At 45.0% G+C, this 21258-nt stretch overlaps 1 protein-coding gene across 1 annotated transcript in view; it reads right to left on the bottom strand.

The window, feature by feature from the left end:
• Positions 1-200: 200 nt before the first annotated feature.
• Positions 201-21258, bottom strand: part of RIN2 (Ras and Rab interactor 2) — a 50841-nt gene continuing 29783 nt past the window's right edge. Inside the window, exons 8-14 of the mRNA XM_014892771.2 lie at positions 20622-20694; positions 18828-18919; positions 14768-15892; positions 7782-8087; positions 6003-6134; positions 4107-4270; positions 201-1207 (exon numbers count right to left, since the gene is read on the bottom strand). Of these exons, the coding sequence (XP_014748257.2) occupies positions 890-1207; positions 4107-4270; positions 6003-6134; positions 7782-8087; positions 14768-15892; positions 18828-18919; positions 20622-20694 (2210 nt within the window). The 3' untranslated portion in view covers positions 201-889. The remainder of the gene's footprint in view (positions 1208-4106; positions 4271-6002; positions 6135-7781; positions 8088-14767; positions 15893-18827; positions 18920-20621; positions 20695-21258) is intronic.

The raw sequence follows: 21258 nt of genomic DNA, 5'->3' as shown, positions 1-21258 counted from the left end.
CATGCATTCTACACCCACCCCTCCCTCTCAATGTTCTGGCACCCACCATGACCCCCCCCCCCCATGCCCCACAGCACAAGGAAAAAAACGATCTAATTTTCAGAAGACAAGTGAGAACAGACTGCAAAAGAACTGTCTCAAGGGTACAGAAGTTTCCTAGAACTCTCCAGGAGCAGGGAAAGAAGAGAAACCACACAAACTTTCAATGCAAGACTCTAAAACCAGCAAGAGATTTATTCTTGTGTATTAAATGTTAAAAATCACATGCATAATTATAGAATATTTTATAGTTAAAAAAATATTTCAAAAATCAACCCTGACAGTTTACCTGCAACTGCTATAAAATATCTATTTATATATATATATATATATATATATATAAACACGATGATTTTCTGTACTCAAAAAACACTGGACAAGGATGCAACCATCCAGGTAATGCTGAATGAACTGATGCCCTGCATCGGACAGTCTTGTCAAACTCCTGCAGGTGGAACTGAGCTCGCTCTGGCCAGTTCAGACACGCTCGTCTCACTGCAATCCAAATGACAGCTGTGGAAACGAGTGGACGAAAATCGTATTTTTTACACTACAGCCAAGACCTGTGAAGGGCCACAGTAAAATATGCTGCAAAAGAGCCCGTGGTACAAGATATGCAGCCTCCTGGGCTGTCTCCTCAGACATGCTGGTGGAATATTCTGCATCACTGGCCAAGGGCACAGCGTGCCTGGCTCCTGTGAGCAACGTCACGAACGTCAGCACCGCAACGCGTTTTATTTCACCAGGCACTTAAGGTTTAAGACCTGTTTTAGCTCCTAAGGGACGCAGCCAACAAAGATGTTTGTGACAACTGCCAAGGAACAGACATAAAACTGCCACGCTGCTGGCTTTAGGGGGCAGAGTCGCTGCTGTTCTGGAGGACGGCCCCATATGGGTCACTGTTCAGGCGCTTGTAGACAAAGTGGAAGACCTGCGGCTGCGGGCGGCTGTGCAGCTCCGCCTTGATCTTCTGAGGGTACGTATCCTCCGTCAGTTGTTGCCAGGTGTCGTCAACAAAAAGAAACAGCCTGTATTCTTCTGGGTTTGCCACTTTAAATTTCTCGGCGCAAAGCTGACATACGTCTTCGGTAGTGATATACGGCCTCACTAGCAAAGTCTTGCCCGTACAGCCACTGGTGACTTCCTGGAATGCAACACGAAGGTAGTTCTGTGGAACAAGAAAGCAGACATCAGGAACTCCAAAAACCCTCAGCCCATGAAAACTGAAAAGTCAGCAACAAAAAGCAAACCTCTCCCCCTCCCCACCTCCAGCTGGTGATTCCTGGACATTATGGCTGTCCCGTGAGCTGCAGCAGCCTGGTGTCTAAGCCTGGCCTAACCCAGCTTCACAAGACAGCATTTCTTTGTTTTTACAGGGATCCAGAAAGAAAATGTACTCTGCAGCATTCGAGTAAATGCCCGTGACCTTGAGGCTAAAGCTGGATCTTTTCTCCTGTAGGAACGGACACAGGCCCACAGCTCTGCCAACACGGATACTTTCTGAACAGGCCCCACAGGGAAATGCAGTTTCACCTGCTTCCTGCCTGTTTTGCTCTTGGGGTGATTTTATGACAATGCTGTATCCCCCTATTGTTTGCTTTATGCCCAGAAATGGGTCCTGGAGCTTTGAGCTGGGTCCAGGGGAGCTCTGGCACAGGTTTTGTTCAGGCACTGGCTCCCCCCGCTCAAGTGGCGCAGAGGGACTCACGTTTCTGCTTTTGGCTACCTTGGTTCTTGTTAGCTGAGGCAAGAAGGTGTCCTGGAACTGCAGCAGCAATCCTCTGGTGGCTTCTGTGGCTCCCTCAGCAACTGCTGGGCCCAGCTTTGGTCCAGAACCAGACCACTGGTGGGAGCCAGAGGCTCCAGACCTCGGGGGAAGTTGGGCCAGCTAGAGAGGGAGCCCTAACTAAGCCCAGCAGCTTTCTCTGCAGCGAGGAGCTCCAACACCTAACACTTACTCATTTCTTCCCATTGGCCTGTGGGCACTTTGTTTGTTACAGAAACGTTTTTCTTCACTTTCATCCAAGAAATCCCTTTTGTATTGGTGGGAAGGGAGTGCTGAAACCCATTTTCTTTAGAGGAAACATTCATTCCAGACCATTTTCTTCTAAAACTGTCTCTAAACTAGAGGCAGTTGTAAAAAAATTGCTGGAATTAAAGACTAAAATGCAGTAAGATTGAAGGAGATAGATAGAAAAAATTACAGTGAGAAAGAGCTGTTTATTGACTGAGCTGGCACCCATGGTTCGTATGCTGAATAAATTAAGCATGTGAAATCCCAGTGGTCGAAGATTACATTTCACAGAAACGAACTGTTAAAAGTTAGGACTGAGAAGAACCTTCCAATGACTCAAGTTCCAAAGAACACTCTTGTCTAATCAAGTATTTCTTGACACCATGCAGACTGAACGCTAAAGCTCTGCAATAGATTTTAAAAACTTAGAACTGAACCTGACTGATTAGAACTAATCCAGTTCTGTTACCTGGTTTGAGGAACTTGTAGAAAAAACCCAGCCCCAGATAAGGCAGAACACGCTACATTTAATTTTTAAGGTAGCTACTACACACAAGACCTGCTTTAAAATGCAGAAGCTTTTAGATGGACAGGACTGCTGGAAGGAAAGGCTGACTTTTTTTACAGATGCCTGTAACATATAGACTAAGTATCAAAATTATTTCCATAGTATCAAAAAGCTATATTTCATCATCATCAAAGTACTGGAGGTTCTGCTTTTTCATCCATTTGGGGAAGGGGGAAAAGACAGCCTCCAGGGCCCAAGAGCCAGCAAGGCTATGAGACTGCAGCACAGAAATGCAGTGACCACACCCTGCTCCCCTGGGAGAAAGATGAGTGGAGCTGCAGGTGTGTTCCGTGCTGGTTGGAGGCAAGGTGCTCCATTTCAGGACTGCAAGACTCAGAGAGAGAGGAGAGAGCAAACAGCCATCCTGAGCAGACAGCAAAATGCTTGCATTTGTGCCAAGCACATGCTGGGGGTGGTGGGATCCACTGACTCGAGGCTCTCTTTTGGCAGAGGCAACAGCAGGAGAAGCACTGGACACACCCGGTGACAGCTCTTCCTGCATCCAAGTGAGCACTGAGCCTGCATGGAGTTCATTTGCAGAGAAAGACAAGATGGAGCCTCCTACAAGATCCTGCAGGAACAATGTTCTGTCATTCCCTCACCCAGCAGAAATACAAGGTGCTGAAAGTGCAGAGTTTTGCAGAAAGACCCAAGACTCCAGCTGCTGGAATCTGACACCTAAGTACAGGTCAGGAGAACAGAACATGGATCCCAGGGAGATGCACGGGCTTTGCAACAGGAACTGCTCGTCATCACTTCTCCTCTTCCCAACTGCAGACAGCTGAACTCCAAGGAGTAAGTCCTCTCTTCCCAATCCCTACACTCTCCCTCTTTGAGCCCACAGACTGCTGCACCTGAACAGTCAGTCCAAAGCAGAAGGAAGAGATGCAGGCCTGGCTTCAGAAGACGAAGTGATAACCACTGCTTTGTTATTCTCCACTTGAAGGTACTGCCCTACTCTGGAAGAGCAGTACAAAACACAGGGGACAAAAGAAAAAAAAACACCATAAAACACAAACAAACGTGAGGACATCCACATTACAGAACTCTGCTGCCTGCTTAAGCTTCAAAACTGTCAGGGAACATTTCTCCCACCTCTCCTTTCTGCTACCTGCTTTATGTCACCAGTGGCTGTTGGAGAGCTGGGCTGATTTACACCCCTGGAAATCTGCATTTGATCTTTTGAACAATGAAGAGTGCAAAAAAGCTGAATTTAGGATGCAATGCAGTTTGTCCTTGCTTTACAGTACTTAAAAGGGAAGGTAAGAAAGCTCTATTCTTTAGTGATTTCTTCAGACCAGCATAATGAAACCGTTTGATAAAAAGTGCAAAGACTTCAAGACCGAGGCAAATTTGCCAGCTGTAATCTCAGCACTGTTTCATTCCACTTGTGGCCCCGAGGGAATTTGCTAGGAATCATACCTCTCAAATGGGAATTTCCAACAATACCATCATCCCATTTTCTATTTCAGGCCTAAGCTTTACCTGAAAATCATCGACTGAAGGTATTGTCCTGTTTGTTGTCCTCCTCTTGTGCCACTGCCGGAGAGTATCTCTGGCTTCTGAGCTGAGCAGCTGGGCAGCTTGCTCTTCCTGGAAGTTCTTGATCAGTGAAAGTGCTCCATAAGCACTTGTCAAGTAGTAGCCTCCTGTGAAGGACAGCAAGGGAAGAACTTCTCAGAGTGGTCCCAGTCACGAGTACAGGCAGTTTTCTTTGAGGTATGTAAATAAACACAGAGAGGCACCCAGCCACGCACACAGATAGGAAAGTTGCCAGAATATTTACACACAAAAGGAAAACCCTCCCTGGGTTCTCAGCTGCTCAGACACATGCAGGGGTTGCATGTGCTCCGAATTACAGAGTGGTGCCCATGGTTGGGTCCTCTCATGCTGAGCAAAGTCATTTCCTTAAAGGATTCCTGTCACTCTTTTAGCCTGAGTGTTTACCCTCCACTCTTGGAACACCAGTGTTTAGGTTTCTTCCCAAGCTTCACAGGTGGATGAAATAAATAAGGCTGTTGAAACAAAGTAAAAAACAATCTAACACAGTTCATCACCTTGAAAGCAACCACCCTCAGTGACAATAAAGCAACAAGTGAGTGTGAGATTTGTACTCTGGAATCATCCCAAAGAATTGCCTTGGTTTCTAAAACCACTACTGATCTGTCACCTTCTTAGCATTCCCCAGAAGGTCCAACTAGCTCAGGAGATGGTGTGTAAAGCCCGGCACACTCCCCCTTTATTACGTGAGTAAAGAACAAATGAACTCCACAACAGAGTTGCCAATGTACAAAAGAAGCTGCAGGTCACAAAGTAAAAGAGTCTCAACAGGAGGTAACAGTCCAGGGCAACCAAGAGAAACAAAAGACATGCAAGTCTGGCTTTGCAAACCTCACTATTTAGGTAGGAGTGTTCAGCTAAGAGACAGACTTCCTTTGCTGCATTCAAAGCAACAAGACTTAACAGTTCAGTAAACCTTTCTGCTTTTCAAGCATGTTAATGATCCCCAGCTTCACATTTCAAGTATTTTCCATGCTAAGATTCCTAACAATGCAATCAAGGATGCTCTGTCCCCCAAGCAAGGAACAGACTAGTGCCAAATTGGAGGAATTGTGGCATGAATTCTCCCAGGCATACTGGCATGCTAGAGGATATGGTAATTGCAGAGAGCCAGGATATAGCATGAACAGGAAACACATACATGTACCTAAACACACAGCTAAGCTTGGCTCCAAGAACCTTTAAACTTCCTCACAGAGCTTTGACATTCTGGGGCCTACCTGGGCCCTGCAGAAAACTTCTTTGTTAAAAATGCTACCATGGAAACAGCAAGGAGGCAGATTTCCTTGTCTCTAGCAGACTTTAGCCCTCATTCAAGAAATGCCTCAGGAACCATGTTGCTAGGGCTCATAAAAATACTTAGTGAGAGGCAAATATTGGGAAGAAGCAAAGATCACTAAAAGGGGGCAATATTCTCAAAAGCACTTCTGCAAAGGTGCAAAGAAGTCCCCCAGAAGTTTTCACAAAGCACCAAACCCAAGCCTCATGATGTGCCTCACAACTGGCTGAGTGCTGCTGCTCCATAAATCCTTTCAGGAAAATCTCAGGCACATATGTTTGCCTGCTGAGTCAAAAGGAGTTGGAAACAACAAATTTGCTCACTAAGCAAAAAGTACACAGCAGCAGATTTTCCAGGTGCCTGGGGCCTGTGCTCTGCAAGCTGCACAGCAGTGGAAATGATGATGACATTCTCTTGTTGTCAACAGCACTGTCATTAAGTCTCCCCTTAATAGGACTGGGAACAGCAACAGTGCTGCGGGGAAGAACACCCCCTCACTAGTCCTTGAGGCAGTTCTAGTAAAAAATTAAAACCCAGATTACCTTCTCCATGCAGCAAGGATGGATCCAGCAGCTCCATCATGTATTCAATTTCAGTGTCCAGCTCCAGCATATCACACTGGGCTAGCACGTATGTCAACACAGGCAAGAAGTCATCAGCTCCGTACAGCCTCCCTGGGTGGAAGGGAACACAGGCAGTGAGAGACAAACCACTTTTTTTTTTACCAAAGCACTCCTTTGTGCCTTCTCTACCCAACATGTCTGCATAACTCTAGACCTCCCTGTCAACGTGCAGCAAAGAGAACATCACCTGACACTCACTGCACAGGACACCTGCTCAGTCCTGCACTTCAAGCAAGCACAAATGTTTTGATGCACACCTTGAGGCAGGCAAGGGAAATCCAGAGACTGGGCCCACCCTGGCACCAGCTCAGCTGGTGAACTGGTGAAAAGGCAGCCACGCCAGTCTGGCCTGACTTCCACCTGCACTGCTGCCATTGCCTAAGAGGTGATGAACAGGCATTTTCTTTATACATCTGGGGATTGCATCCAGACACAAATACCGGTCTCTGAGTATGAATCCCGCAGCAAAGAAGCGTGAACATAAAAGCCCTGCTATGCCCTTAGCTCACGACCTGTCATAGCAGTGTGCAAGAGAAAATGTCAGAGTTGTACCTATCAATTCATGCCATCCAGCACAGCATTTCGGACCACTGACTGTTCAGCAGGTCCTGACTGCTCTTTAGCACCATTTCAGTATTTAGGTTTCAAAGGCACTTCTGGATTCTTGCTATGATGCAGAAATAGATGTCATTTCTGTTCCAAAAGCATGAGAGAAAGTATCCAAATGAGACCATTCAGCGGCACAGCAAGCCAAAAATATTGGATTAGAGGCTGCTTTTCTCCACCCATTAAGAAAAAACCCTTCCAGTTGTCATACTGCATACATGCTATTGAATTACAGTAGCTAAATATAGGGTGTTACCTCTATGGATTTGTAATTTGCAGAAAAATATTAATTTAGAATCGGTGTTAAATTCAAGGCTCACAGGACAGCCTTTCTGCCAGGCAACTTCCAAAGTCTACAGTTAAGGAAAGCTGCTCTTTTCCAACTGCTTTGCATTTGCAGGATGCTCTGCCTGGACTAGGTAAAACAATGCCCTGTTCTGCAAAGCTATCGGTGGTGAACTAAGAAGTGGGCTCATGCTGCTTTTGGTGTTGAATTATGCTAAACCCAGTCTGCCTCATCGACCCAAAGTTAAACATCCTGACAGTGAAGTGGCAAACAGAGTAAAGCATCCTTATCTAAAAACACAGAGGCTGACACAGCTGGAACGGAGACATCTGGCTGACAGTCAATACTCCTAAAGTCCAGTCCTGCTTTCCAACAGCAGGATCTTCCAATGTATCCCTTCCTGGGTGTGTGGAGACTCCTCCCCACTTTGGGTGGGAACGCCCCTCAAGTCTCAGTAAGCAGCATCAATCTCTACTCAGTAATTTTATTACAATTCTTTATTATTACTCTTTTGATATAGTGCATTATACTGTATTAGACTATACTAGTAGTTTTTACTTCTACACTGTGCAGTAAATAATTCAGATTAAGATCCGGTTTTGTCTAACAGTTTATCAGAATAAATAATTCATTTTTATATAACTATATCTGGTTTGCCGTCCTTAATCCTGTAGGACCAAGTCGTACAAAGGTTCAATCACACCTCTATAATTCCTTAGATTTAAACCACTGACAAAGTCTGGACTAAGATTGAATCCAGCTGCACCCAGGCTCCTCTCTGAGAAGGAGTTCAGAAAGCACCGTACCTGAGTTATTCTCCATAACAGTGTAAATCAATTTGCAAACTCTCAGCAGCAGCATGACTTTCTTTTCGGGTGAATACATCTTCTGCATAGTCATGAACTTGACTTTAATCTTTTCAACGTCCACAAAGTCTGGAGTGGGAACAAACACGCCCAGTTCCTGAGGATTCCTCTGCCGCACCAGCTGCAGGTTTTCCTTCAGTTGCTTCCAGGAACCATCCGTGGTGTGAAACTCTTTCAACATGGCTTCAATGTGACCCTTCAGTGGCTTCAGAATGCACTTATGCATGGCCTTCTCCAGCACAACATCTGCAACAGCAAAGCACAAATCCAGCTGACTTCCCCCTCTAGAGCAGAGCCAGCATTAACACAACCATTCCCTGAAGAGACCCTGTTGGGCAAAGGCTGCTTTCTAAGGCCCATTTATTACACAAGCTGTGTTTCCAGATGTTGTTAACACGAAAACAAGAGGCAGTGCACAATCTGTATTCCATTGTCATTTCTGGCAATGGGGTAAATAAAAAAAAAACCCCACACCCACACAGACAGACTACGGATAGTTTAAAAAAAAAAAAAAGCTGTGGGTCTATTAAAGTTTTTCTTTTGTTGGTTAGAAGTCTACAAGTTTTATTTTATTTTAACTTTTGACTTTAGCTGCCAAACTTAATGTAAAACACAGTCAAAATCTTAAATTTTGCTCCTTTGGCATTAAAGCCTGTCCTTTTTGCATAGTTCCCACTGGAAACTGTAAGTCAGTGAAGATTTCCTAAAACTTGGCTGGACTTGGGTCAGGATCTTTATGAAGCTGGACAGATTACAGGCTTTAAACTATAAATTAAAACCAAGCTGTGTTTGTCCAGCTTCAGATTTCATCACACAAGCTTATATAGAGCTTTGTCATCAAGTCTGAAGTTCTTTGGCAATAGCGTGCACATGGCACAGTAACCACTAACTTCAGGGCTTATTTTTAATTTTTGTTCTTCTTTAACCCTCATTCTCCATTTTCTAAGTACGGACTGTGTCAACAGATAAAGCTCTTTGCTCAACATTTTCTCTGCAAACCTTTACTTGGAAAGCTAATTTTCTTTCCCAGCATCCTTATGGGAACACAGCTTCCATCTGTTATTAGATGACATGGACCATCTGTACCATGGTGGGGAATGTTCCTGTGCCATCCATCCCTGCAGGAGAGTGGGGCAGGACCAGAGCCTAGATGAGGCAGATGGACCAGAGGAGCACAAGAGAGGCCGTGTCACTGCCAGGTCACACGTTTACCCAAATGAGCAATGGACATTCTCCTTAGTAAAGGTGACTCATTAAAGTTTCATTAAACCTCACCCCGCCCATCCCAGGTTCTTTGCCTGTACTTTTGTTTTGTTTTTTTTTTTTTAGACTACAGCCTCTTTCTTTTCTCCTGACTCTCCCTCCCTTTTTTTTTTTTTTTTCATCACATACTACGTTTAAGGTTTGGGATTTACCCACACCCACCTACATGCTCTCCAAACAAACCTCATTCTGTTTTCTTGCTTTTTTCTTTCATTTATCTTATCCTTGTGTCCAGCCCTTTTTCCTTTTGGGTCTCCACCCCCTCTTTCCCCTATAAACACCCTTCACACACTCCTCCTGCTGCGGTGCCTTGACTTTGCAGCATTTTGTCTGTGTTTGTCAGTAAAGGCAGCAGCAAAGCCAGATCCACGTTCTTGGTGGCCTCTCACACAGGGGCAAGGCTGGATCCAGCTTCCCACCAGGAACTATTTTCTGCCAAGAAGAACGCACTGGTCTCACCCACGGCTACTAAATCTCTGCAGTGCACTAACTTCACAGCTTACTTTAATTTCTACTGCCTAATTTTTTTTTTTTTTTTACATAGGAAAAAACGCCAACTGCTTTGCTTGTGAGAGAAACACCTCTGCAGTGTGCATTCCAACCTCCTGGTCTTGACTGCTGTGAAATTTACTCAATCACATTCCACAATTTCCACGTAAACTTCAAATAATTTTGAAGCGGTACAGAGGAAGGGATCACGTAACTCGTGGCTGTGCTGAAAGTTCCACAAAGGCACAGCAAAACAAAACAAAAACCACAGCAAAGAAAAATCCGCCAAACCACACACAAAAAAAAACCCCAAACAACACACAAGCTTTTCTTCTCCTTTGTGAATTTTTGGCATACATGTAAGAACCGTAAGAATCTGAGTTCTGCCCTCAAATGAAAAAGTGGCAAAATCTAACAAGCTGGTGAGGTAACAGCAACAAGACTGGTAAGGGCTGGACTGCTCAGGTAATGGTCAACAGTAATACCCATGGTGTTTCCTACAAAATGTATGTATCACGAAAAAATGTGCATTATTATTAAAGCCTGGTAGGACAGGCTTGTGACACTTCTTATGAGCATGTTTGGGGCCACCCCATCCAGCCAGCCACCCCTTCTTCAGCACTGCTGCTTCGGGCCACTTTCTGATAAAGGTGTTTTTGGGTAAGACCCCCCACAAACCAATTCTCAGCCAGCAGCAGCTTTCACTGTTTGACTTCTAATGCCACAAAAAAGTATACGAGGGTTTCCCTGGCAAATCAGCATCTAAGTTGTGAATTGAGGACTGACTCTTGACCTCAACAACCCCGTATATTTTTAAGATCCAAGTCAGCAACAAAAGGTCTGTTTACTTCGGATGCATATTTTCAAATACCCTCCCAGGATGCTTACCACTCCAAAACCAAAACAGACACTCCTCAGATAGTTTTTTTTTTTAAACTGAATTCGAGCTGAACACTGTGTATCGCTCCTGAAATGATGCTTATAATTAGCCTGTAGCCTCAAAATGGGAACTGGAAGTGCCTTGATAAATGAATTGTAAAGGCCAGCCAGCTAGTTTCGTTGTGACTTGTGGAAACACATCTGTATCCTGTGCTGACATGCTATTTTTGTTTTGCTGCCAACCACACAAGTCTGCATCTAGACAGGACAACGTATTAGTCACTGCCAGTGTCCTTACACAGCCTCCTGACAACCTGCACTTCCCCAAACTGCTCTCTCCCCTTTTCCAGGCTCTCTGTTTCCTTGCTCCCTACCAATTACTGCTGTTCCACCGAGATGGCCTTCAGATTCCAGTGCCTGGATTTACACTCAAGCCCTGTTTACCATGGCCAAACCATTCATCAGGGAAATCAGGGGTCAGCAGGAGACTGAGTGAGCCTGAGAACCACCACAAAAAGGCACAATCCTGCACAGGCCACACTCCCTGGGAGCTGAATACCACAGCGTGATACCTAACTACACTGCATTTGCTTTATTCTGCATTTTCCTAACACCTTGTAAGTTCATTGACTGGCACGACCAACACAGATCTGTTTTAAGTTAAGTCGTGTCAGGATGGCCAGGCATCCATTTCTTGGTGGGTGCAGACATGGCAATCTCCTCCACAGGAGCAAGACTTGAAAGCAAGATCTCACACAGCCCACATTCTTCCTTGATAATCAGCACGGCCAGGAAAACAGAGGTGGGACTGAGGTGGTTGATGTTCAGGCAGTGGTGGCAGAGATCCAACAACTGGGGATGAAAGGTAAGCCTCCCCTCATCTGACCTGCACAAAAGCACACCAAAGAACCACACAGCTGTCTGTGCTGGGTGTGTTGTGCTTTAAGCCAGCTGTGACTTACTTAAAACTCATGATGTAGCTGCGTGGTAAGCACTCGTCTTCTCTTGAAGTAGCAGGAAAGGGAAATAAGGAGGGAAAAAGGAAATCCAAAGGATGGTCAGAAAAAGAACCTGGTGCCCTGCCTCTGCTCAGTGCTTTTACCACTGCTTGCTACTTTCCCTGTCCTGCCACTCCTGTGGGGAAAGGAGGTGCACTGAGGGACGTGTTTGTAACACTAAACCCAACATGAAACGATGCTACAACGGAGGACGGGACACCAGAACAAACGTACAAGCACCTAAAAAGCAACACAGTGGAAAAAAAAACCAGCAGGCATGAGTTGTTCAAGCAGAAACAGTGACATACCATTCCAGTTCCTTTAGGAGGATAACTGGATTAGTAAAGCAGAGGGATTTGGGGTGGGCTGCTGCTTAACCTTTAAGACCCACAGGCCTAATTCTGTGCACCTTCCATCTTCTTCCACACACGGGAAATGCTGTCCTGCCATAATGACCACGAGCAGGGTGCATCAACAGGTGCACAGACTAGTGCACTGAGAACCCAAGTATTCATGACTGACTGTCACACAAGACAAGACACTGGAAGAGAGGCACCATGGGGGTCAGTCCTGGGCTCCAGTTAATTGCTATGTCCAGCTCTGTCTGCCTGCAATTCCTGTGTACAAGGAGGCCCTGCAACAAGGCATGGGCCACCTATAACGGGCCCACACATCCTCTCCAAGCTTCTTTAACATTCAGCATTTAAATATCCCTAACATATTAAAAATACCAAAAGAAGTAATAGGCAGTATTGTTCAGGCATGTTCCCACATGATCAGTTAGCACCTTACTGACAAATGGTTTAAATCAGTAATTTCTTGATTCTTGATTCAGGCCAGACTCGGGCACTGAGACTGAAGCTGTTCAGACGTCAGATCCCACTCGGCAAAGTGACAACATTTAACTTGACTCTGTTCTGTCCAAAGCCAGGAAAAGACGAAAAGACAAACAAGAACTCCCAAACATTTGCTCATCAAGCAGCTCTGGACTATCAGGGTCTCCTCAGACCAGTCCAGGTCTTTATTCTGTGGATACAAATTGAGGCGGGGGTGTCTTTTAAAAAAAATAAATTGCATTCACCCTTAAGCAATAAAGAGAGCTACGTGCCTTACTCTTGGTTCTGTCCCAACACTGGGAGTCCCATTGCTTCAGGGAGGGTTAAGAGCCTACCGTGCTAAGGTTAGGAGGTGTCTGTCAGGACTAAGTAGAAACCCCGAAGGAGAACATTTCCCCACTGATTTTGCAGAAGTTTAACAATTTGATGGGACCCCTATCTGTGAAGCTTAAAAGATCTCCCTCAGAGGTCTTTTGCTTGCAAGAGTCCACGATGCAGTTCTAGAAGAAAAGCTACATGATCAAAAAGATCATGACAGAGACATGGGAGGAAGTTCCAAACCAAAGGCTTCACTAAACCTGGGGATGCTGTTCCAGCAGCTACTGAAGTTCAGGAGACAAAAGAGCCTGAGTGACTCAGAAAGGAGGAGTATTATCCCAGAAGCACAAATCCAGAACCAAGCTGACACGCTGGAGGGAAAAAACCTGCACCACGAAAGTGTGAACAGATGAGCTGAATAACGACTGCTCACGAAGTTAAAATCTGGGCTGCAATTCCATATTGAAATAGTCAAGGAAAACTGGGGACAACAGGCAGGGCTCTACACTTCATAAAGAGCTCTCCATAGGGATGACTAAATTTTGCTGCTACATAGTTATCTGCTTAGATCAGCAGCATCTGATGCTCCTGATCCACTGCAGTTGTTTGCTGGCTCAAGCCAAAGGCAGTGGATGATTCAAAAGCAAGTTCTTTCTTTGTTAAAACCAGCCCACTTTATAAATTTATTGTGTTTAGTCACATGATGAAAACCAGATTCTCTTCACTGAAAAAAATCACGGCAGTTTTAGTTGTGATATTTCATAGCTTATGCTACTCTAAAGTCTGAAACATTTAATAGGAGACAACATTTTTTTCCGGTCTTGGGAGACTCAACCACACCCTTGTGAAATGAAAAGCACATAACAGACTAGGCTTTCACAAAATTACAACCAAACTCGATCTGTATTGCTTTGTCAAATATCCAGCACGCTACAGAAACGCAGGGAAAAACGTGCCTGAATCCGCTGCTTAATTTGGTGCTTTTTCCTCCATGTAATGCCCACCCAGCAGTCTTTATTATTACATGTTCTCTCTGAGTCTCAATACTGGGGACACTCTCCACATTTTTGTATTTGCTTTAGCAGTCCTTGATTCTTCTGCCTGACTTTGTGTAAATGAAGTTGAGGTTGCGTGAGAATACTTCCTCTTGGTCAAGGACAGACAGAATGTCAATATAAAATTACCCTCTAGTCCCAGAGAAAGAAGTATCTGCCAATTTTGCACTGAGCCAACTACTCTTGGGACATTGGGGTATGGAGAAAAACAAGCAAATTAGGACTGAAGTGAGCTCACAAGGAAAGTATTCTGCCTTGGCAGAGGCGTGTTTACCTCTTAAATGTGGCTTACAGACTCTTTTACAAATACTGCCCAGACTCTGCAGGAGAGGCAGGGAGATTTATGCAGAAACAGCGATTTCACGTTTTTGGATGTGCAAATCTCTCTCTCTCTCTCTCCTGTTAGAACATACATTCTAACATATAGCTCATCCATAACCACTCACAAACACATCTAACAGAGGAGCACAGAAAACTAGAGAGCAGAGGCCCCTTCTCTCTCTTGCACACGTTTGTTTTCTAAAACGCTTGAGTATCTTTTAATTTACTTTCAAGTCCAGGGATAGTACAGCTTTGCTAGAAGTGACTAAGAATGTCTGGAGGAATCAGATTTATTTCAAAACTAAGTTGTCATAAAATGTCTCTCTGCTCTTAAATGTCACTGGTTTTGAATAAATTCCAGTTCTACAGCTACGGTCCATACGGTTAGATTTGGCAGTTTTAGTCCAAACATTGAGAACTACGTCAGCCCAATTCAGAGAAAAATGCACGAGTGCCAGCAAATAAAGGACTCTCTATTTTTAACAGTACAAGAAGAAGTAAATAACCACAGGTAAAAAGTCCACATTGCACCTATTTTAAGCATAACTTCTTATGAACTACTTCGTAGTGCAATCATTCCAAGCCGACAGGATTGTTTGGGCTGGGGAGGGGAGGGGGAGGTTGTTTTAAGACTCAAATACTCGGTGGCTCAAGCTCTACCAGCCACGTTAGCCCCACCTTTCTGAACTGGACAAAGACTATCACTATAAACACAGATTACACATTTTTACCTTCCCGCCCCCAAAACATAGGACGGTGTTTCTTACCTATTTGGTCTTCGGGAATGAGTGATTCGATTGGAGGATCAAGTTCGGAGCTTTGGGACAAATAGTTCTTGACTTGGGTCATGAACTGACGAATTGTTTGCAGCATATCGGTGCTCGAAACATGGCACTCCTTGTTTTCTTGGAGAAAACTGACATAGTCCTGTACTAAGCATCCAAAATAGGTGCGTTTGTCCCGGGACATCTCGGCAATTTTCTTAATCATCCTCTTCTCAGGGGTCATGAAGGAACTGAAAACTCCGCTGACTTTCCGCAGCTGAGATTTCACAATCTTGGGGAGAACAAACGAACTGCTTCTTTTCTTCTTGGGCTTCAGAGGGGGTGCCATGCTCTCCTGGTCACTCTCCCCCTCCAAGTCCTCCAGGCTGCTGTTGGTGTCCCCCTCGTAGCCGAAGAGCGGCATGCTCCGATCCAAGTCCAGCGAGTCCGACGACGAGGTGGAAATGCTCATGTCGCTCAGTCTCTGGCGGCCCGCATCCCACGGGATGTGTGACTCACAGAGGGCAGCCGGCTTTCTGGGCTCTGCTGGAGCCGGCTCGGGCAGGGCCCGGCCCGGAGCGGAGGCCGCCTGGGGCTGGCGAGCGGAGCCAGGCCGTGCTGCCGCCGCCGCGCTCCTGGCGGCACCGTCCGCCTCCGACACCACGGCCTGCTTCTTCAGCCGCGGAGGCGGAATCGGGGTGGGCTTGCTCTGCAGCAAATCCGAGCCTCTCTCCTTCGGATGGTTGGCCGTTTCTGGCATGCTCGCCTGCTTTATAGTCCTGCAAATCTGTGGGCTCGTGAGGGCGCTATTAATAGCGGGAGGAGGCGGCCGGGGAGGGGGGGAGCGAGGCCTCGCCGTGCCATTCACGTCTGGAGCTCTCGGGCTCTGCCTTTTCAGACTTCCACCGACATCCTGGCTGTGCACTTTCAAGAAGAGGGGATTAATGAAACACAGCGCTCCGTTGGTCTGGCTGCACTCCAGCTCTGAAGGCGTTCTGGTTCGTATAGAATGCACTCCATTTATAAGGCAGAGCTGGCGTGAGTCTTTGCGAGCACTGTCCAAAGGCACAGGCCTACAAGGAGGTGAAGGATCCGGGGGTTTGCTGTTAGCCAGGGAGCTCCAAAAGTCTGAAAATCATCATTGCATTAACGTAAGAATGCAAAACAGCATGCAGAGGGCTTTCAGAACATTCAGCTCAACATCACCAGTTTAAGTAGTAAAGTATCAAGAAATTTAGGCAAGGTCTTATTAATTCAAAGGGGAAAACAAATCCAAGTGAACCTCTTAAAGCACCAGCAGACATAAGTGCATGATACATTCCTGGGGCTGCTCTTACTCATTCATAAGTACCATGACCAATGCATAGCTTCCAATCAGCCCACTAAGCTTAAAATTAAACCAAGAATCTAAGAAAGGAATGGAGACTGTAACAGAATACTTTTTACTGGCTGGAGACTGAAATGAACACAAACTGCCCGCTAGCATCTCACTCAGGAGAAATAAAGCAAGATCCTCGGCTGGCATTAATAAACTCACTACACTAACAACAATAGTTAGGCTGATTTACACCAGCTAAAGGCCACTTAGGGAAACTCTACAAGTATCTTGGTTGGGTTTCTTTTAGTAGTGAACATGCATGAAAAGGCAGCTCACGTTTCGGGGTGGTGGATGCCCACATCACCTTTAGCTATGCAGACCAAACGTTCCAGTGTCCAGTAAGGGCTCTGGCCTGCTGCCCTGCCTTTGCCAGGGGGGTTTACCTGAGAACACAGCCACGCAGCCATGCATGAAGAGACCCAGTGTGCAGTCCCACAGCAGCAGCATAGAAAACCTACACTGCATAAGTTACAGCCTCTGCACTTATGCCAACAAAGCGTCAGCATGTTTGTGCAACTGAGTCACTGCTACAGAGCCTCGGTTCCTGAAGGTAGGAAGACTGAAACCAGATGTGCCCTTGAAGGAGCAATCATGCTGAAATAAGGGCAGAACACAAGAAGATTTAGCTAAAATTCCCCCGTCTTGACACGGTCCTTTTCCCATAGTGTGTGTCAAGATGGCTCACTTGAGCACAAGAGGCAACTGAGCAATGACACCTGGGCCCAAGTGCACGAATGCCAAGCATCCACAACAGGTCCGTACCCAAGAGCCATGTCCTGCCCGCGGGGCAGAGGACAGGAAATAGCCCACAGTGACAGAGAATGTCAACAGACACAGAGGTATGTTCCTCCACCCAGTCATGCCATGCTGCTGGTGTTCCCAGCTTCGTGACTTCACATCCTGCCTGCAGATCTCTCACTGCCTGTGCCTGGCACATGGCTGCTGCAAACACACCTGATGTAAGCACTGCTGCAGGTGAAACATGAGGGAGACTGAGAGAGAATCATATGTCCAGCACATGAAACCCTGCAGGTTGGCAACAGCCTTGAAATCTCCACCAGAAGTTCCTCCTAATGTGGCTTGCTGGGCTCTTGTCTTGCACTGTGCAGCTCTCCCTCTGAGCCCAGTGCACAAGAGAGCTCTGACAGGGGATCCAGCCCTGTGTTCACACACCACGGGGTTTTGTGACTACATGTTCCTCCAAGAAAAGTTAACAGGAAGGGCTCTTGGGAGTTTTTAGGCCTCTCTTGAGTCCACAGCACTGAAAGGCTGACTTTCTGGTGTGCTCTTCTTCATGTGGGCACCTAAAACTCCACCAAAATTTCAACTTTGTTGCCTGCTTTTAGCTCATGGAAACTGTGATCTTAATCTGGTGTGTATCAGGTAATTGATGCCAAACGCAGCAACCACACAGACACGGATCCATCAATCTTCTCCTCAGCTTCAAATGGACGAGCTAAAGGAAAACCACTACACAAAATGCACAGACTGTTCAAGACTAAGACTAATTCTGCAGCAAGCAGGCCACAGTGCTCTGGGGTACTGGTGACAAGTGTAGTTAGCCTGGAGAGCATGTATCCCAGTCAGACCTTTTACTTTCTTTTTGCCATCTAAACATTGACCTCAATAGTACTGTATTTGCCTCTATTTCCGTGATAATCCGTAGTTTCACCTGATTACCTCAACTTGCAGACAAGCAGTGCAGAAATAATTTCTCTCCTCTCCAACACAAACCCTTTAATTGCATTGCTACTGCAGCAAAACAAAGTGCAGAGCACTGCAATACATCCCCGGGTATGGCTTTACTGAAAATTCCCAGCAGACAGTTCAACAGATCCTCATGCTAACACTGATTTACAGAGGATCCTTTTCAAAATCAAAGATGATTAAAAAAAAAAAAAATCTACTGCAACTAAGACTGCTGACAGTCAACCTTTCCTTCCTGGAGAAGGAAATGAGGCGCTCAGCACTTTGCTCAATGTGCAGTTGCTCAATGATTCATCTGGGTGGTGCCCAAATTTCAAATCCCACCAGGCTTTGCATCTGTCTCCTCTGAGCTCAAGGTAGGCTTTACCTTGAGCCTGTGTTTAGCTGTAGCAGCCAAGCACTGCAGGGACATGGCCTTGTGTTGTCTTTTGGTATTTTAAAATTTCACCTAACCCCTGCCCATGGATACATTCTACACATCCTATATACACACTCCTCATTTTCTAAATATGCCACTTCACTGAGTCACTGGCCTCAAAATTGACCATTTTAAGCCTGCATGTCAACCTGAGCAGAAGTTTTGTTATCAGGGGACCTCAGTTCCTACACTCTCCTCACAATAAATGATGAAGCCAGGGCCTGCTATGTGAGCATGCAGACAGCATTAGGTCTTGGAGCAGAAGCCACATCAACCTCTGTGTGGGGAGTGAAGGATTTGCTTTGCCCGAGGGCTGCCCGGAGAGGGGAAAGAAGAAGGAAGAAGGAAATTAATGAAAAATATCACAGAAGGCACAGAAGGAAGGAAGAGCACCACTCCTAGGCCAGAAGAAGGTCTGGCCTTCCCAAATACGAGAAACTGCTTTTCTAAACAAAATCTGTATCATCACTAACCAGTACGAAGTATTTACAGATATAGCCAATTTTTTCAGTGTTACAGAAGTACTGGAGGGAGGGACATCTATATAGAGAATTACTTACTCAGTCCAAGCTGAGCAATCTCTTCAAGTTGGGCTTCTGTCTTTGCTGCAGCAATTGCATGAGGCAACTTCAGTGTGAATGGAAGGACATCCCTGTTTCCAAAGAGAAAACCATTATGCTTTTCAGCGACATCCACAGTTTTAGAAACTTTTTTTAAAAAAAAAACACTGGCAGTGGTCGATCTCTGATTACTTTCTTTTTGAGCTGTGGCAAGTAGCAAGATCCTTAAACACAGAGCAGAATTAAACATTACATTACCAACCCCAGGGCTCCTTTACACTGCAGAGTGCTGTGAAGGGCCAATGACAGTCAAGTGCCCAGGACCTTCCCAAGGATCGTGTCCACTGCCTTTCCAACAGAAGCTTTTACACCTGGTCTTCGACAAGCAAATCAGTGAGATGCAAACTTGTTACCTGCCCTTAACACTTCAAAAAAGCTTCTTAACTTTCTGCATACACTAACTAACTGCTATTCCAGTCTTCAGAATAAAAATTTTATTCTAACTAAATGATGCTAAACTGCAACACCTAGAGGTACTCATAGAATGAAGACTAAATGAGAATCCTACACAACTGGTGTCAGCATGAATTTTCATTTTAAGGCTGCAAACAAGCCAATCATCTGCTACAGCACAGACAGACAGTGGGTCTTTATGACATAAATACTTTCTATGTTGTATGTTAGCTTCTTGAAAAAACAGGATTCCACTCACACTCAAGCCAACCATATGCACAAGACTGATACACTAGCCAAAAAGCATTTGAAAGGCATTTTACATGGTACCACAGAAAAACCCAGGGTCCAGATCATCATCATGGTCTCAATTCAAACCTTCATAAAAACTGGTTGGTTACCTCCTGCAAGAAATTCTCTGTGGCTTTAGAAAATCCTCTTGGATTTCCTGTGATGTACCAAATGGTACTATCTCTTTTTCACAATAGCTACCTATCTGCCTCCTTTAGTCTATAGAAAGCAACTCTGAACCTTTGGTGAAAGAAAATGGATACACTAATGCCAAGAAATATCTGTTTGCTGCATGATCCCGAAGGTACTTAGAAATTACCAGAGCCTGGTAAGTGGGCAGGACTGAAAGGGTGCCAAAATAAGAAATATCTCCACATTAAACTACTTTTACATGGATTTTCAGCTAATTTCTCACCTGAGTGCTGACCAATTACCCATGTGGTATCAATGCTGCTTTTATTACATGCATGTACAGCTTGGCTACACAGAGGCTGTAGCAAATTTTCACCAGTGAACTTAAGTAAAATTGAAAACCAAAGATAAAAACACCAGCTACATTTTTTTTCCTGCATAATACCTGGAAAACAAGTTGGGCAACCATAAACTGCAAAGCTGACAAGGCCATTTTTAGAGTTGACCATTTCAACCGACATCTCCCAGCTGTCACATTTTACATATCTGACATCTATCCATCATGCTCCAATTATTTCATCAGCAATTCCATGAAATGGACTTTGCAAGCTGGTTTGTGATTGTTTTTTAAATGAGCTACGGAGCACTTATGAAAGCATCACAAAATACCACCACAAGTAAAGTTCAGCTTGGCACCCCCCTCAAAGCTGGGTGAGTAAAATCACAGCAGCTTCCCCAAAAATCAGTATGAAGTAAGACACAGACACTTGCTTCCAAGACTCACCTCTGATTTCCACCATTACCTTCTAAGGCTACCCAGGAATATTTGCAGATTGGCAACATAAATATCATGCTGAACCAAGTCCTCAAAACTCTTTTTCTCTAGCAGGTATGACTTGGAACACAGCAGCATCTTACCTGCTAATACAGTAGAAAGCAATGAGTCTGAATAAATCAGCAAAACTTATTCCAGATCCCTCCAAGGAAAACGCTGTGAAGAAAGTTAGGAGAAAGAACCACACATTAATCCACTGTTTCTTAAAACAGTTTAATCAAACACATCTCAGATTTTAGCATGCAGTTAATAAGTTCTCACCATCAAACTAGATACTGTTGGGTTAAGAGAAAACAACTCTATAGAGGAGTAGATATCCCTGCTGAGGGCATTTTCAAGAATATACTAATAATCTTTTGGTGGCTGGTTTGCTTTTGTACTCCCAGCATATGGTCTAATTCCTGTAAAACAGATTAAGTGTGCTGAGGCCTGCACAATGTTTTGCTAATAGACAATAAATCAGTAACTGAGGCTAACTAACTAACTAACACACCTGATTTAAAATCTTTTATTTCCTCCTCTTGGATTCTATTCTACTCACTTATCTTTGCCCTAGGTGTGTAGAACCTAAAGGGAGATACATTTTCATTCACTCCAAGAAAATCTTTTAACCTGAAAACCCTTAAAAAACTCTCACAATTCTGTTGCATGTCATTGCCTTGCATGAGGGGAGAGGAAGCCACGAGCAGTGCCTTTCCTTTTTTCCCATTTGATATACCA

This window comes from Sturnus vulgaris, chromosome 3 (assembly GCF_052056855.1).
Source record: "Sturnus vulgaris isolate bStuVul1 chromosome 3, bStuVul1.hap1, whole genome shotgun sequence".
Lineage (NCBI taxonomy): Eukaryota > Metazoa > Chordata > Aves > Passeriformes > Sturnidae > Sturnus > Sturnus vulgaris.
The sequence above is the reverse complement of the archived record's forward strand: the minus strand, read 5'-3'. Positions and strand labels throughout refer to the sequence as shown.